A 17,828-nucleotide genomic window follows, 5' to 3' on the forward strand; every position below is an offset into this window, starting at 1 on the left:
GTCGGGGAGGGGTTAGAGCAGGGATGCGGGTGAAGGGGAGGGGCGAGGCGAGAGCAGGGACGTGGGTGTTCGGGGAGGGGCGAGAGCAGGGACGTTGGTGGTCGGGGAGGGGCGAGAGCAGGGATGCGGGTGAAGGTGAGGGCGAGAGCAGGGATGCGGGTGAAGGTAAGGGCGTGGCGAGAGCTGGGATGCGGGTGAAGGTGAGGGCGAGGAGAGCTGGGATGCGGGTGAGGGCGAGGCGAGAGCTGGGATGCGGGTGAAGGTGAGAGCGAGGCGAGAGCAGGGATGCGGGTGAAGGTGAGGGCGAGGCGAGAGCAGGGATGCGGGTGAAGGTGACAGCGAGGCGAGAGCAGGGATGCGGGTGAAGGTGAGGGCGAGGCGAGAGCAGGGATGCGGGTGAAGGTGAGGGCGAGGCGAGAGCAGGGATGCGGGTGAGGGCGAGGCGAGAGCAGGGATGCGGGTGAAGGTGAGGGCGAGGCGAGAGTAGGGATGCGGGTGAAGGTGAGGGCGAGGCGAGAGCAGGGATGCGGGTGAGGGCGAGGCGAGAGCAAGGATGCGGGTGAAGGTGAGGGCGAGGCGAGAGCAGGGATGCTGTTGAAGGTGAGGTCGAGGCGAGAGCAGGGATGGGGGTGGAGGCGAGAGCAGGGACCCGCGTGAGGGCGAGGCGAGAGCAGGGATGCGGGTGAAGGTGAGGGCGAGGCGAGAGCAGGGATGCTGTTGAAGGTGAGGGCGAGGCGAGAGCAGGGATGGGGGTGGAGGCGAGAGCAGGGACGCGGGTGAGGGCGAGGCGAGAGCAGGGACGCGGGTGAGGGCGAGGCGAGAGCAGGGATGCCGGTGGTCGGGGAGGGGCGAGAGCAGGGACGCCTGTGGTCGGGGAGGGGCGAGAGCAGGGGCGCCGGTGGTCGGGGAGGGGCGAGAGCAGGGATGCGGGTGGTCGGGGAGGGGCGAGGCAAGAGCAGGGACGCGGGTGAAGGTCGGGGATGGGCGAGAGCAGGGACGCGGGTGAAGGTGAGGGGCGAGGCGAGAGCAGGGACGCGGGTGGTCGGGGAGGGGTGAGAGCAGGGACGCGGGTGGTTGGGGAGGGGCGAGAGCAGGGACGCAAGTGAAGGGGAGGGGCGAGGTGAGAGCAGGGACGCGGGTGGTCGGGAGTGGCGAGAGCAGGGATGAGGGGGGAGGGGCGAGGCGAGAGCAGGGACGCGGGTGGTCGGGGAGGGGTTAGAGCAGGGATGCGGGTGAAGGGGAGGGGCGAGGCGAGGGCAGCGATGCGGGTGGTCGGGGAGGGGCGAGAGCAGGGACGCGGGTGAAGGAGAGGGGCGAGGCGAGAGCAGGGACGCGGGTGGTCGGGGAGTGGCGAGAGCAGGGATGAGGGGGGAGGGGAGTGGCGAGAGCAGGGATGCGGGTGGTTGGGGAGGGGCGAGGCGAGTGCAGGGACGCAGTTGAAGGGGAGGGGTTAGAGCAGGGATGCGGGTGAAGGGGAGGGGCGAGGGCAGTGATTCGGGTGGTCGGGGAGGGGCGCGAGCAGGGACGCGGGTGAAGGAGAGGGGCGGGGCGAGAGCAGGGACGCATGTGGTCGGGGAGGGGTTAGAGCAGGGATGCGGGTGAAGGGGAGGGGCGAGGCGAGAGCAGGGACGTGGGTGTTCGGGGAGGGGCGAGAGCAGGGACGTTGGTGGTCGGGGAGGGGCGAGAGCAGGGATGCGTGTGAAGGTGAGGGCGAGATCAGGGATGCGGGTGAAGGTAAGGGCGTGGCGAGAGCTGGGATGCGGGTGAAGGTGAGGGCGAGGAGAGCTGGGATGCGGGTGAGGGCGAGGCGAGAGCTGGGATGCGGGTGAAGGTGAGAGCGAGGCGAGAGCAGGGATGCGGGTGAAGGTGAGGGCGAGGCGAGAGCAGGGGTGAAGGTGAGAGCGAGGCGAGAGCAGGGATGCGGGTGAAGGTGAGGGCGAGGCGAGAGCAGGGATGCAGGTGAGGGCGAGGCGAGAGCAGGGATGCGGGTGAGGGCGAGGCGAGAGCAGGGATGCGGGTGAAGGTGAGGGCGAGGCGATAGCAGGGATGCGGGTGAAGGTGAGGGCGAGGCGAGAGCAGGGATGCGGGTGAAGGTGAGGGCGAGGCGAGAGCAGGGATGCGGTTGAAGGTGAGGGCGAGGCGAGAGCAGGGATGCGGTTGAAGGTGAGGTCGAGGCGAGAGCAGGGGTGAATGTGAGGGCGAGGCGAGAGCAGGGATGGGGGTGGAGGCGAGAGCAGGGACCCGCGTGAGGGCGAGGCGAGAGCAGGGATGCGGCTGAGGGCGAGGCGAGAGCAGGGATGCGGGTGAAGGTGAGGGCGAGGCGAGAGCAGGGATGCTGTTGAAGGTGAGGGCGAGGCGAGAGCAAGGATGGGGGTGGAGGCGAGAGCAGGGACGCGGGTGAGGGCGAGGCGAGAGCAGGGACGCGGGTGAGGGCGCGGCGAGAGCAGGGACGCGGGTGAGGGTGAGGCGAGAGCAGGGACGCGGGTGAGGGCGAGGCGAGAGCAGGGATGCCGGTGGTCGGGGAGGGGCGAGAGCAGGGACGCCTGTGGTCGGGGAGGGGCGAGAGCAGGGGCGCCGGTGGTCGGGGAGGAGCGAGAGCAGGGATGCGGGTGGTCGGAGAGGGGCGAGGCAAGAGCAGGGACGCGGGTGAAGGTCGGGGATGGGCGAGAGCAGGGACGCGGGTGAAGGTGAGGGGCAAGGCGAGAGCAGGGACGCGGGTGGTCGGGGAGGGGCGAGAGCAGGGACGCGGGTGGTTGGGGAGGGGCGAGAGCAGGGACGCAGGTGAAGGGGAGGGGCGAGGTGAGAGCAGGGACGCGGGTGGTCGGGGAGTGGCGAGAGCAGGGATGAGGGGGGAGGGGCGAGGCGAGAGCAGGGACGCGGGTGGTCGGGGAGGGGTTAGAGCAGGGATGCGGGTGAAGGGGAGGGGCGAGGCGAGGGCAGTGATGCGGGTGGTCGGGGAGGGGCGAGAGCAGGGACGCGGGTGAAGGAGAGGGGCGAGGCGAGAGCAGGGACGCGGGTGGTCGGGGAGTGGCGAGAGCAGGGATGAGGGGGGAGGGGCGAGGCGAGAGCAGGGACGCGGGTGGTCGGGGAGGGGTTAGAGCAGGGATGCGGGTGAAGGGGAGGGGCGAGGCAAGAGCAGGGACACGGGTGAAGGGGAGGGGCGAGGCGAGAGCAGGGACGTGGGTGGTCGGGGAGGGGCGAGAGCAGGGACGTTGTTGGTCGGGGAGGGGCGAGAGCAGGGATGCGGGTGAAGGTGAGGGCGAGAGCAGGGATGCGGGTGAGGGCGAGGCGAGAGCTGGGATGCGGGTGAAGGTGAGGGCGAGGAGAGCTGGGATGCGGGTGAGGGCGAGGCGAGAGCTGGGATGCGGGTGAAGGTGAGAGCGAGGCGAGAGCTGGGATGCGGGTGAAGGTGAGAGCGAGGCGAGAGCAGGGATGCGGGTGAAGGTGAGGGCGAGGCGAGAGCAGGGATGCGGGTGAAGGTGATGGCGAGGCGAGAGCAGGGATGCGGGTGAAGGTGAGGGCGAGAGCAGGGATGCGGGTGAAGGTGAGGGCGAGAGCAGGGATGCGGGTGAGGGCGAGGCGAGAGCAGGGATGCGGCTGAAGGTGAGGGCGAGGCGAAAGCAGGGGTGAAGGTGAGAGCGAGGCGAGAGCAGGGATGCAGTTGAAGGTGAGGGCGAGGCGAAAGCAGGGGTGAAGGTGAGGGCGAGGCGAGAGCAGGGACCCGCGTGAGGGCGAGGCGAGAGCAGGGATGCGGGTGAAGGTGAGGGCGAGGCGAGAGCAGGGATGCTGTTGAAGGTGAGGGCAAGGCGAGAGAAGGGATGGGGGTGGAGGCGAGAGCAGGGCCGCAGGTGAGGGCGAGGCGAGAGCAGGGCCGCGGGTGAGGGCGAGGCGAGAGCAGGGCCGCGGGTGAGGGCGAGGCGAGAGCAGGGCCGCGGGTGAAGGTGAGGGCGAGGCGAGAGCAGGGACGCCGGTGGTCGGGGAGGGGCGAGAGCAGGGACGCAGGTGGTCGGGTAGGGGCGAGAGCAGGGGCGCCGGTGGTCGGGGAGGGGCGAGAGCAGGGACGCCGGTGGTCGGGGAAGGGCGAGAGCAGGGACGCAGGTGAAGGGAAGGGGCGAGGCGAGAGCAGGGACGCAGGTGGTCGGGGAGGGGCGAGGCGAGAGCAGGGACGCTGGTGGTCGTGGAGTGGCCAGGCGAGAGCAGGGACGCGGTTGGTCGGTGAGGGGCGAGGCGAGAGCAGGGACGCGGGTGGTCGGGGAGGGGCGAGGCGAGAGCAGGGACGCGGGTGGTCGGGGAGGGGCGAGAGCAGGGATGCGGGTGGTCGGGGAGGGGCGAGAGCAGGTATAATAATAATAATAATTTGTATTTATATAGCCCCAACATATTCCGCAGCACTTTACAATTAAGTGGTGACATGTACAAACAATAAATTCAATACAAGGTGAGACAGTTTAAACAGTTACATTAGGAGTGAGGGTCCGGCTGCTCGCAAGCTTACATTCTACAAGGAAATGGGGGGACACAATAGATGAACAGTGCTTGTTATTTCAGGTCTGGCAATTATAATAAGTCGGGATTATCAAATAAAGCTATATGATCCGGTCATCAGCCTGTATGTTCAAGTGCAAAACTCAATTATCGAGTGCAGTTATCGAGTGCATGGAGGGTGTGGAGACAGATGAACAGTAGGGAGCAGATTCTGAATAATATTTAGGAGGGAACAGGGGAAAGTTAGTTTACTGAGTAGTTGAGGTGGTAGGCCTGTTTAAAGAGATGGGTTTTTAAAGCGTGCTTGAAGACGTGGGGGCTAGGCATCAGTTGGATCGTCTGGGGTAGAGCATTTCAGAGAACTGGTGCAACACGAGAGAAGTCTTGGAGACGGAGGTGCGAGGTTCGGATTATGGGGAATGTTAGTCTTAGGTCATTTGTAGAACGGAGGGCACGTGTAGGGCAATAGAGATGAGAGAGGAGATATAAGGTGGTGCAGAACCGTGGAGAGCTTTGTGGGTGAGAGCAATGAGTCTATATTGGACCCTGTAGCGAATGGGTAACCAGTGTAAGCGGTGATCGGGGAGGGGCGAGAGCAGGGATGCGGGTGGTCGGGGAGGGGCGAGGCGATAGCAGGGACGCGGGTGGTCGGGGAGGGGCGAGAGCAGGGATGCGGGTGGTCGGGGAGGGGCGAGAGCAGGGATGCAAGTGGTCGGGGAGGGGCGAGGCGATAGCAGGGACGCGGGTGGTCGGGGCGGGGCGAGAGCAGGGATGCGGGTGGGCGAGGCGAGAGCAGGGATGTGGGTGGTCGGGGAGGGGCGAGAGCAGGGATGCGGGTGGTCGGGGAGGGGCGAGAGCAGGGATGCGGGTGGTCGGGGAGGGGCGAGAGCAGGGATGCGGGTGGTCGGGGAGGGGCGAGAGCAGGGATGCGGGTGGTCGGGGAGGGGCGAGAGCAGGGATGTGGGTGAGAAGGGCGAGAGCAGGGATGCGGGTGGTCGGGGAGGGGCGAGAGCAGGGATGCAGGTGGTCGGGGAGGGGCGAGAGCAGGGATGCGGGTGAAGGGGAGGGGCGAGGCGAGAGCAGGGATGCGGGTGGTCGGGGAGGGGCGAGAGCAGGGATGCGGGTGGTCGGGGAGGGGCGAGAGCTGGGACGCGGGTGAAGGGGAGGGGCGAGGCGAGAGCAGGGATGCGGGTGGTCGGGGAGGGGCGAGAGCAGGGACGCGGGTGGTCGGGGAGGGGCGAGAGCGGGGATGCGGGTGGTCGGGGAGGGGCGAGGCAAGAGCAGGGATGCGGGTGGTCGGGGAGGGGCGAGAGCAGGGACGCTGGTGGTCGGGGAGGGGCGAGAGCAGGGATGCTGGTGGTCGGGGAGGGGCGAGAGCAGGGACGCTGGTGGTCGGGGTGGGGCGAGAGCAGGGACGCTGGTGGTCGGGGAGGGGCGAGAGCAGGGACGCTGGTGGTCGGGGTGGGGCGAGAGCAGGGACGCTGGTGGTCGGGGAGGGGCGAGAGCAGGGACGCTGGTGGTCGGGGAGGGGCGAGAGCAGGGACGCGGGTGAGGGGCGAGAGCAGGGACGCGGGTGGTCGGGGAGGGGCGAAAGCGGGGACGCGGGTGGTTGGGGAGGGGCGAGAGCGGGGATGCGGGTGAAGGTCGGGGAGGGGCGAGAGCGGGGACGCGGGTGAAGGTCGGGGAGGGGCGAGAGCGGGGACGCGGGTGAAGGTCGGGGAGGGGCGAGAGCGGGTGAAGGTCGGGGAGGGGCGAGAGCGGGGATGCGGGTGAAGGTCGGGGAGGGGTGAGAGCGGGGACGCGGGTGAAGGTCGGGGAGGGGCGAGAGCGGGGACGCGGGTGAAGGTCGGGGAGGGGCGAGAGCGGGGACGCGGGTGAAGGTCGGGGAGGGGCGAGAGCGGGGACGCGGGTGGTCTGGGAGGGGCGAGAGCGGGGACGCGGGTGGTCGGGGAGGGGCGAGAGCGGGGACGCGGGTGGTCGGGGAGGGGCGAGAGCGGGGACGCGGGTGGTCGGTGAGGGGCGAGAGCGGGGACGCGGGTGAAGGTCGGGGAGGGGCGAGAGCGGGGACGCGGGTGAAGGTCGGGGAGGGGAGAGAGCGGGGACGCGGGTGAAGGTCGGGGAGGGGCGAGAGCGGGGACGCGGGTGAAGGTCGGGGAGGGGCAAGAACGGGGACGCGGGTGGTCGGGGAGGGGCGAGAGCGGGGACGCGGGTGGTCGGGGAGGGGCGAGAGCGGGGACGCGGGTGGTCGGGGAGGGGCGAGAGCAGGGACGCGGGTGGTCGGGGAGGGGAGAGAGCAGGGATAAATCTCAGCTTTACACTAGTGACGTGTTCTTCTCTTGTAGACTCTTTTGGGACAATGAATGGGACTGAAGATGAGAGCTCGCTATATATTCAGCAGTGCGGTGTACTATTGGATTGTCATGATGATGATGATGACGATGATATTTCACAATCTGCTCCTGGCGAAGAAAGTGAGGAAAGTTTCTTTGAGTCTGAAAAGAAACACTGTGCAACCTATAGCGGATCAGCCAAAGCGGGCCCCAGCAGCAAAAGGGCAAGTAAGCTGTCTAATATCATAGCTCACCTGCAGAACTTGGCCAGCCAGCGCGAGTCGTCCCGCAGGGAATCTGAGATCGAGGAGGATGTCGCCTTTCAGATGGGCGAGAGCTCGTTTGCCTATGATGCACATGGTATTTCTTTTGAAGATCATGGTGAGAATCTGGCATCCCCGAGGGCGCGCTCACACTCTTCTGATCAACGCTTAAAAGCATTTAAGGCAATTAAAATATTGCAGGACACGGACTCTAAGGACAAAAAATATATTTGTGTGGAGTGTGGAAAGACTAGCCGGTACGAGTCTGCATATCTGCGACACAAGAGGACGCACACTGGCGAGAAGCCCTTTAATTGTGCTGATTGCGGAAAGTGTTTCCGGAGAAGTTCTCAGCTAGTGACTCACCAGAGAATCCACACAGGTGAGAAACCCTACACTTGCCTGCGCTGCGGGAAAAGCTTCAGCTGTAACTCCACCCTGGTGACCCATCAGAGGACCCACACGGGCGAGAAGCCTTACATCTGCATGGAGTGTGGAAAGGGCTTTATCCACAGTTCTGACTACAACCGGCACCACCGTGTCCACCGTGGAGAGAAGCGCTACACCTGCAAGGAGTGCGGAAAGAGCTTCAGCCAGAGCTCCTACCTGGTCATCCACCAGCGCATCCACACCGGAGAGAAACCCTTTGTGTGTAATGTATGTGGAAAGTGTTTCAGTCGCAACTCTTCACTTGTAACCCATCAGAGGGTGCACACGGGAGAGCGACCATACACCTGTGCAGAATGTGGAAAGAGCTTCCGCCAAAGTTCCCACCTCCTCATCCACCAGAGAACGCACACTCCAGACAGCCACCTGGCTCTGCGTGCCATGATGTGAAGGGTTTGCACAGTATTGTTGGAGCTGCCTGTGGTTAGAGGGGATTATTGGGGTCATTCCAATCCAAAGATGATTTCATAGGAAAAAAAAAAAAACTCAGAAGAAGAAACCTGTCACGGGTGTCATCCACCTGCCTGGCAAGCTGAGGTCTTGAATTACTGCTAATGGAGAAGTATAGGAGACCCCATCCCCCTCCCCAGCGACGGCCATTCGTTTCCCCACAGTGTTCTCACTTCAGGTCATACTTTGTGGTCTGTTGGGACAGACAGGAGCCGTGTGCCCCCTCCCCCATCCCTCGTCTCCCCCACTATTTATACTTGATGGTTAGCCTACGCCGTTCCTGCGCTCTGGGGGCGGACGTGCCGTTCCTGCGCTCTGGGGGCGGACGCGCTGTTCCTGCGCTCTGTAGTCCTGATTGCATGCCGCTATTTCAGCCCGTGTACCATTTCTGCTCCAATCATTTCCCTTCTAATGTCTCTCCTACGCGGTTGTGTTGCGTTACCTGATGGAGCCTGGTGCTGAGCACGTTCCCGACTGTAAGAGGAACATTATTACTAAGTTCTCGATGTCTCGCCTTCCTGGCCAAATGCCCAAGTTACGTAGAAGATGATGTGGCTCATATATGAGGATGTCTGCCAGGTGCCCATTGCTCCTGCCACTGTTATGTGGCATCTAACGCCATCCAGTGGGCACCAAACATGATACGCTGGGGGGGCAGTATGGACTCCTGCAGATTTTATTCTGGGGTTTCTCATTCACAGACATTTTACTGGGTTGTGGGTACAGATCTGAGGGGGAAGATAAGTAGGTGCAAACACTCAACTTTTTGTCTGGGAAAAGGCAGGAGAAGACCCCAGGAACGGTCATTTGTTTACCACCAGCCCGTACTCTATCCCTAACATGGATGATCTTGTTGCTCCCATATTCTCCAGATATCGTAGCAGTTTCCTCGAGGAGCTGACAATAGACACATCCATGATCCCGAGACGTTGGGCGTTGTGGATGACATTGGCTGCGACTCCGGTCTAGAGTGAAGGATCGCCACATGACACTATTATTTATTCTATGATTATTCGTGGAGGGTGAAGCAGCCACTGCCTGGGCGGCCAACGCTCATTAAACACTAAGACTGCTGTCTGTGCCCGTTCTGTGTACAACGTCTTCTCAGAAGCACTTTTATACTGTGATTGTTGTATCATTAAAATATGTGAAATAACGATTCTGAATCCTGGGGTCAGGCATGAAATCTGTTAAGGACGGGATCTCCTCTCCAAACGCATCCATACTCTACATGACCCCTCCTGTGCGAGCTGGTTGGAAGCCCCCGTTCTACGACCATGAGTGTGCCTCGTGTTACAGCTGGTTGGAAGCCCCTGTTCTATGACCATGAGTGTGCCTCGTGTTACAGCTGGTTGGAAGCCCCCGTTCTACGACCATGAGTGTGCCTCCTGTACGAGCTGGTTGGAAGCCCCCGTTCTACGACCATGAGTGTGCCTCGTGTTACAGCTGGTTGGAAGCCCCCGTTCTACAACCATGAGTGTGCCTCGTGTTAGAGCTGGTTGGAAGCCCTCGTTCTACGACCATGAGTGTGCCTCGTGTTAGAGCTGGTTGGAAGCCCCCGTTCTACGACCATGAGTGTGCCTCGTGTTAGAGCTGGTTGGAAGCCCCCGTTCTACGACCATGAGTGTGCCTCGTGTTAGATCTGATGTTTTGGGAGAGGGTCTGGCTCATATGTGTTTTTTTTCTCTTTATCCCAAAGATGGGGTCAATGACTGGGCTTTCTGTAGACACTCCACTTAATTTGCCTCATTGAATTTCAACCATTAAAAGGATGCGAGGCGTGTAGATATTTAGTATATTTTTGGGCATCAAACAATTTTTTCTAATTGTCTATTACTATAGACAATTAGAAAAATTTGCTCGTCAATTATACTCATTGAGCAAAGACAGTCAGAAATTCTGGGTATCCACCTACCTAACTGTGGACTATTTGTTCCTGATGTGTTTGTCGTCCGCCATATGCACTCATGGAAAGAACCTGTAGTTCCTGCTTGATCGAATATGGCGAAAATAAAGGGTGCCCTTCGTCAGTAGAGCAGTTGCTTTCACCGGGCGGCAGAAGAGCAGTGATGCGGGCAGATGGCGGATGGTGACTCTGTGCTGTCACCAGTTATTGGGCCACTGGCCAGTGATACCACAGCAGAAGACACAGTATTGTGACCCACGTAGGAACGAACCTCTACTGGTGGACATCTCTACATACACACATATAGTCACTTCTAGGCAATAGGTTGGGATTATGGATGAGCGGACTCGTGGATGTTCGGGTTCTGCTACCCGACCCGAACTTTATTCCAAAGTACGGGTTTGGTATTAGAACTGTACCAGAACCTGAACCCCATTGAAAACAATGGTGACCTGAACTTTTGATCTGGAAAATTCTCTCTCAAGTTCGGGTTGGCTCATCTCTAGTTGGGATTACTACTGTGAACATTTCCACCTACAGTACAGACCAAAAGTTTGGACACACCTTCTCATTTAAAGATTTTTCTGTATTTTCATGACTATGAAAATTGTACATTCACACTGAAGGCATCAAAACTATGAATTACCACATGTGGAATTATATACTTAACAAAAAAGTGTGAAACAACTGAAAATATGTCTTGTATTCTAGGGTCTTCAAAGTAGCCACCTTTTGCTTTGATGACTGCTTTGCACACTCTTGGCATTCTCTTGATGAGCTTCAAGAGGTAGTCACCGGAAATGGTCTTCCAACAATCTTGAAGGAGTTCCCAGAGATGCTTAGCACTTGTTGGCCCTTTTGCCTTCACTCTGCGGTCCAGCTCACCCCAAACCATCTCGATTGGGTTCAGGTCTGGTGACTGTGGAGGCCAGGTCATCTGGCGTAGCCCCCCATCACTCTCCTTCTTGGTCAAATAGCCCTTACACAGCCTGGAGGTGTTTGGGGTCATTGTCCTGTTGAAAAATAAATGATGGTCCAACTAAATGCAAACCGGATGGAATAGCATGCCGCTGCAAGATGCTGTGGTAGCCATGTTGGTTCAGTATGCCTTCAATTTTGAATAAATCCCTAACAGTGTCACCAGCAAAGCACCCCCACACCATCACACCTCCTCCTCCATGCTTCACGGTGGGAACCAGGCATGTAGAGTCCATCCGTTCACCTTTTCTGCCTCGCACAAAGACACGGTGGTTGGAACCAAAGATCTCAAATTTGGACTCATCAGACCAAAGCACAGATTTCCACTGGTCTAATGTCCATTCCTTGTGTTCTTTAGCCCAAACAAGTCTCTTCTGCTTGTTGCCTGTCCTTAGCAGTGGTTTCCTAGCAGCTATTTTACCATGAAGGCCAGCTGCACAAAGTCTCCTCTTAACAGTTGTAGAGATGTGTCTGCTGCTAGAACTCTGTGTGGCATTGACCTGGTCTCTAATCTGAGCTGCTGTTAACCTGCGATTTCTGAGGCTGGTGACTCGGATAAACTTATTCTCAGAAGCAGAGGTGACTCTTGGTCTTCCTTTCCTGGGGCAGTCCTCATGTGAGCCAGTTTCTTTGTAGCGCTTGCTGGTTTTTGCAACTGCACTTGGGGACACATTCAAAGTTTGCCCAATTTTTCAGACTGACTGACCTTCATTTCTTAAAGTAATGATAGCCACTCGTTTTTCTTTACTCAGCTGCTTTATTCTTGCCATAATACAAATTCTAACAGTCTATTCAGTAGGACTATCAGCTGTGTATCCACCAGACTTCTGCACAACACAACTGATGGTCCCAACCCCATTTATAAGGCAAGAAATCCCACTTATTAAACCTGACAGGGCACACCTGTGAAGTGAAGACCATTTCCGGTGACTACCTCTTGAAGCTCATCAAGAGAATGCCAAGAGTGTGCAAAGCAGTCATCAAAGCAAAAGGTGGCTACTGTGAAGAACCTAGAATATAAGACATATTTTCAGTTGTTTCACACTTTTTTGTTAAGTATATAATTCCACATGTGATAATTAATAGTTTTGATGCCTTCAGTGTGAATGTACAATTTTCATGAAAATACAGAAAAATCTTTAAATGAGGTGTGTCCAAACTTTTGGTCTGTACTGTAGGTGAGATCCCCTCTGACCCAAAATGCTGCTACGAGTGTTTCCCCACCGGTGACTGCGTGGGAATTTCTGCAGCTACTGATCCTGGAAGTGCAGGAAGCGTCCAGTCCATAAAACATTGTTCACAGCCCTGCAGTTTTGTTATCATTGGTTTATGTCTGCCACTATGGTATGATATTCCCATGGCCTATAGATATTATATCCCGGGACCACGGCTGCTGACATGTCCTACAGATACAGTAGTGTTCAAAAATATGAGCTACGCACAGAATCTTTATCTAGTTGTTATTTCCAGCATTGGGAACATCGCTCACTGTTTTCTAATTCACAACATGAAGAGAAATGTAGATACTTTCTAACTACTTTAAAGAAAATAACAGAGAATGACCATTGTTCTAATAAACAGCAGTGTCTGCATTGTCTTTACAAACTCACAATAAGTTCTCTCTTCTTTTTTTGAGGATTTAGAATTCCTGTGAATCACTAACCTAATATTTAGTTGTATTCCCACAGTTTTTTAGAACTGCGTCACATCTATGTTGCATAGAGTCAACAATCTTCTGGCCCCTGTCAGCTATTATTCCAGACCAGGATGCTTTCACTACATCCCACAATATTTTGGCATTTGTTGGCTTTGCCTCAGAAACGGCATTTTTGATGTCACCCCACAAGTGATCTATCGGATTAAGGTCCGGGGATTGGGCCGGCTACTCCAGAACCTCAATTTTGTTGGACTGGAACCAAGATTTTGCTTGTTTACTGGTGTGTTTAGGGTCATTGTCTTGTTGAAACACCCATTTCAAGGGCATATCCTCTTCAGCGTAAGGCAACATGACCTCTTCAAGTATTTTATAATCTATGCAAACTGGTCCATGATCCCTGCTATGCGGTAAATAGGTTTGGCACCAGAGTAAGAGAAACATGCCCATATAATGATGCTTCCACCATGCTTCACTGTCTTCAGAGTGTACTATGGCTGAATGCAGAGTTTGGGGATCGTCTGATGAACTGTCTGCGGCCCTTGGACCCAAAAAGAACAATTTTACTTTCATCAGTCCACAAAATGTTTCTCCATTTCTCCTTTGGCCAGTTGATGTGTTCTTTCACAGATTGTATCCTCTTCAGTACATGTCTTTTCTTTAACAGTGGGACTTTGCGGGGACTTGCTAAGCAGTTAGCGTCACACAGGCGTCATCTAACTGTCACAGTCCTCACAGGTAACTGGAGACTGTGATCATCCTGGAGCTGATCATTGGCTGAGCCTTTGCCATTCTGTCTTTTTCTTCCATCCATTCGGATGGTAGCCTTCCGTTTTCTTCCACGCTCCCTGGTTTTGCTTTCCATTTTAAAGCATTGGAGATCATTTTAGCTGAACAGCCGATCATTGTCTGGACTTCTTTATAAATTTTACCCTTTCCAACAGGGCTGTCGAGTCAGTAAGCCAAACCTCCGACTCCTCAATTTCCATGACTCTGACTCCCTCATACACGGCTCATGTTTAAGTGATAAATTTACTGCAGCACAGATTCATCTCAGCTAAAAGTCTAGACCCTTAGATCAGGAATAGGACAGACATTTATAGGACATTTCATAACTTTCCCAAATTCTTATGAAAAAAAATACTCCCCACAAACTGCATTGAACTACTGCACCCAATATATTATATATATTTTAGGAGTTGGAGTCGGTCCATTTTCTGACTCCACCAAAATGGACTCCGACTCCACAGCCCTGCTCTCCAATCAACTTTTTAATCAAAGTACGCTGTTCTTCTGAACAATGTCTCCAACGACCCATATTTCTCAGGCTTTCAAGGAGAAATGCAGGTACAACATGTGCTGGCTTCACCCTTATATAAGGGCCACCTGATTCACACCTGTTTCTTCACAGACACTGATTGACCTCCACACTGCTATTATTTTGAACACCCCCGTACAATTAATCATTCAGATATAGAGTCAGAAACCTGCAGATCATGAATGCGGAGTCTGGGAGTTTTCTTAGAATTTACTGCACCTATTGCAAAATTGTTTGACATGTGGTAATATAATTTATACCAAAAACAGTGATTAATCTTGTTAGTCATATTGGACTGCTAGTATTTTGAACACTACTGTATTACATCCCGGGACCACGGCTGCTGACACGTCCTACAGATATTACATCTCGGGACCATAGCTGCTGAGGACAGCTAGGGTGGTAGACAGAGATGTGGGACGGTGCAGGACTACGAAGAGCACAGGTAGGGTGGTGGATGGATATGAGGAGGAGATGTAGAACAGTGCAGCACTGTGTAGAGGACGGGTAGGGTGGTAGACAGAGATGACAAGGAGATGTAGGACGTTGCATCACTATGGAGAGGACTGGTAAGGTGGTAAACGGAGAGGACTGGGTAGAGTGGTAGACAGATGAGGAGATGTAGGACAGTGAATCACTGTGGAGAGGACAGTAAGGTGGTAGGCAGAAATAAGGTGGAGATGTAGGGCGGTGCAGCACTGTGGAGAGGACAGTAGGGTAGTAGATAGAGATGAGGAGATGTAGGGCGGTCAGACAGTGGAATGTCGACCACAAGAGGTAGTGGCCGACACTATGCTGGATAATTTCCTCAATGCAAATTATATTGTGGGTTATAGTTAAATTAGAGACAAAATGTACAATTGGGGGAGGAAGATTGAACTTGATGTACCGTGGTCTCTTTTCAACCTATGTAACTATGAAGAGATGTAGGGTGGTGCAGCACTGTGGAGAGGACAGGTAGGGTGATAGAGATGAGGAAGAGACTTGGGACCGGGCAACACTATGTAGAGGACGGGTAGGGTGCTAGACAGATGAGATGTAGGACTGTGCAGCACTGTGGAGAAGGCAGGTAGGGTGGTAGACAGTTGAAGAGAAGATGCAGGGTATTTCATCACTGTGGAGAGTACGCGCAGGGAGGTAGATGAGATGTAGGGTGTGGTGCAGCACTGTGGAGAGGATTGGTAGGTGGTAGACAAATGAGATGTAGGGCCTTGCAGCACTGTGGGGAGGAAGGGTAGGGTGGTCGGCAGATGAGAAGTAGGGTGTTGCAGCACTCTGGAGAAGACAGGGTGGTTGACAGATGACATGTAGGGTGGTGCAGAAATGGAGTGGGTGATAGACAGAAATAAGGAGTTGTAGGATGATGCAGCTCTGAATAAGACAGGTAGGATGGTAGACCTAAAGAAGAGCTGTAGGGCAGTGTAGTGTAGTACTGTGGTTGAGCTTTATTGCAGAGTTGAGAAGGAGATGTGGAGCGGTGCAGCACTGTGGAGAGGACGAATAGGGTGGTAGACAGATGAGGGCATGGAGGGTGGTGCAGCACTGGAGAGGACAGGCAGGGTGGTAACCATGAGGAGATGTAGGGTGGTGCAGCACTGTGGAGCGGACAATAGGATGGTAAACAGATGAGAAGGAGATGTTGTGTGGTGCAGCACTGTGGAGAGGATGGTTAGAGTGGCAGACTGATGAAGAGATGTAGGGCAGTGGAGCACTGTGGAGAAGACGGGTAGGGTGATAGAGATGAGGAAGAGACATAGGATGGGGCAACACTAGAGGACGGGTAGGGTGGTAGACAGTTGAAGAGATGTAGGGCGGTGCAACACTGGAGAGGACAGGTAGGGTGATAGAGATGAGTGAGGAGATGTAGGACTGCAGCACTGTGGAGAGGATGTGTAGGGTGGTAGACAGATGAGGAGATATAGGGCAGTGCAGCACTGTGGAGAAGGTAGGTAGTGTGGTAGACATGAGATGTAGGGCAGTGCAGCACTGTAGAGAGGACAGGTAAGGTGGTAGGCAGATGAGGAAACGTAGGGTGCGGTGCAGCACTGTGGAGAAGACTGACAGGATGGTCGACATGAGGAGTTGTATGGTGGTGCAGAAATGGGGTGGGTGGTAAACAGAAATGAGTTGTAGGATGATACAGCTCTGAATAGGACAGGTAGAATGGTAGACCTAAAGAAGATGTAGGGCAGTGTAGTGTAGTACTGTGGTTGAGCTTTATTGCAGAGTTGAGAAGGAGATGAGCGGTGTAGCACTGTGGAGATGACGAGTATGGTGGTAGACAGAGATGAGGAGATGTAGGGCGGTGCAGCACTGGAGAGGACGGGTAGGGTGGTAGACAGAGATGAGGGAGTAGATGTAGGGCGGTGCAGCACTGGAGAGGATGGGTAGGGTGATGGACAGATGTAGGATGGTGAAGCACTGTTGAGAGGACGGGTAGGGTGGTAGACAGATGAGATGTAGGGCAGTACAGCACTGTGTAGAGGATGGCTAGGATGGTAGACAGAGATAAGGAGATGTAGGGTGCATGCAGCACTGTAGAGAGGACGGGTAGGGTGGTAGACGAGATGAGGGAGGAGATGGACGGTTCAGCACGGGAGAGGACGGGTAGGGTGGTAGACGAGATGAGGGAGGAGATGTAGGGCGGTGCAGCACTGGAGAGGATGGGTAGGGTGATAGATGAGGAGATGTAGGATGGTGAAGCACTGTTGAGAGGACGGGTAGGGTGGTAGACAGATGAGGAGATGTAGGGCAGAACAGCACTGTGGAGAGGATGGGTAGGTAGCAGATGAGATGTAGGACAGTGCAGCAATGTGGAGAGGACAGTAGGGTGGCAGACAGATGAGGAAGAGATGTAGGGCAGTGCAGCACTGGAGAAGACGGGTAGGGTGGTAGACAGTTGAGATGTAGGCGGTGCAACACTGTGGAGAGGGAGAGAATGGGTAGGGTGATAGAGATGAGGGAGGAAGGTGTAGGACTGAAGAAGACGGGTAGGGTGGTAGACAGATGAGGAGATGTAGGGCAGTGCAGCACTGTGGAGAGGATGGGTAGGTTGGTAGACCGATGTAGGGCAGTGCAGCACTGTGGAGGGGACAGCTAGGATGGTAGACAGAGATAAGGAGCAGATGTAGGCTGTGTGCAGCACTGTGAAGAGGATGGTTAGATGGCAGACAGAGAGGAGGAGGAGATGTAGGACAGTGCAGCACTGTGGAGAGGACAGGTGGGGTGGTGGACAGAGATGCGGAGATGGGCAGTGCAGCACTGTGGAGAGGACGGGTAGTGTGAAAGACAGTTGAGATTTAGGGCAGTGCTGCACTGTGGGAGGAAGAGTAGGGTAGTAGACATGAGTACAAGTAGTGCAGTTCATCACTGTGGAGAGGATGGGTAGATGGTAGACAGAGATGAGGAGTCATAGTCTGCAGCAGTGTGGAGAGGACGGGTTGGATGGTAGACAGATGAGGAGGGGATGTAGGACAATGCAGCACTGTGAAGAGGATGGGTTGGGTGGTAGACAAGTGAGGAGGAGATGTAGGGCAGTGCAGAACTGTGGGGAGGATGGGTAAGGTGATATACAGATGAGGAGGAGATGTAGTGTGGTGCAGCACTGTGGAGAAGACACGGTGATCGACAGATGAGATGTAAGGTGATGCAGCACTGTGGATAGGGTGGTAGACAGAAATAAGGAAGAGTTATAGGATGATGCAGCTCTGTGAATAGGACAGGTAGGATTATGGAGATGTAGGGCAGTATAGTGTAGTACTGTGGTTGAGCTTTATTGCTGAGTCTAATAACTGTTATATTTTTTTAGTGGATGGGTAGCCACTGCAGTTACTAGCACAGGGTAAAGCTATTGCTGTAGCAGCTGGACAGAAATATGCCCCTGGCTGCTGCATTCACGATAGACTGGATAAGGGAGAGTTTTATAAGAGGTACAGGGATCAGTAGAGAGTTGCAGTAGCCAAGGCAAAAATGAATTGGATCGGCAGTAAGAGTTTTT

General features: G+C 55.8%; 1 protein-coding gene across 1 annotated transcript; it reads left to right on the forward strand.

Annotated features, from left to right (window-relative positions):
* Positions 1-6,783: 6,783 nt before the first annotated feature.
* LOC141264805 (uncharacterized) lies at positions 6,784-10,437 on the forward strand. The gene has a single exon (XM_073677138.1). It carries the CDS (start codon positions 6,842-6,844, stop codon positions 7,913-7,915), a length of 1,074 nt encoding a protein of 357 aa, XP_073533239.1. The 5' UTR covers positions 6,784-6,841; the 3' UTR covers positions 7,916-10,437.
* The last annotated feature ends 7,391 nt before the right edge of the window (positions 10,438-17,828 follow it).

Source organism: Phyllobates terribilis, unplaced genomic scaffold, assembly GCF_046119375.1.
Source record: "Phyllobates terribilis strain yellow unplaced genomic scaffold, ASM4611937v1 Scaffold_4__5_contigs__length_816908805, whole genome shotgun sequence".
Classification (NCBI taxonomy): Eukaryota; Metazoa; Chordata; class Amphibia; order Anura; family Dendrobatidae; genus Phyllobates; species Phyllobates terribilis.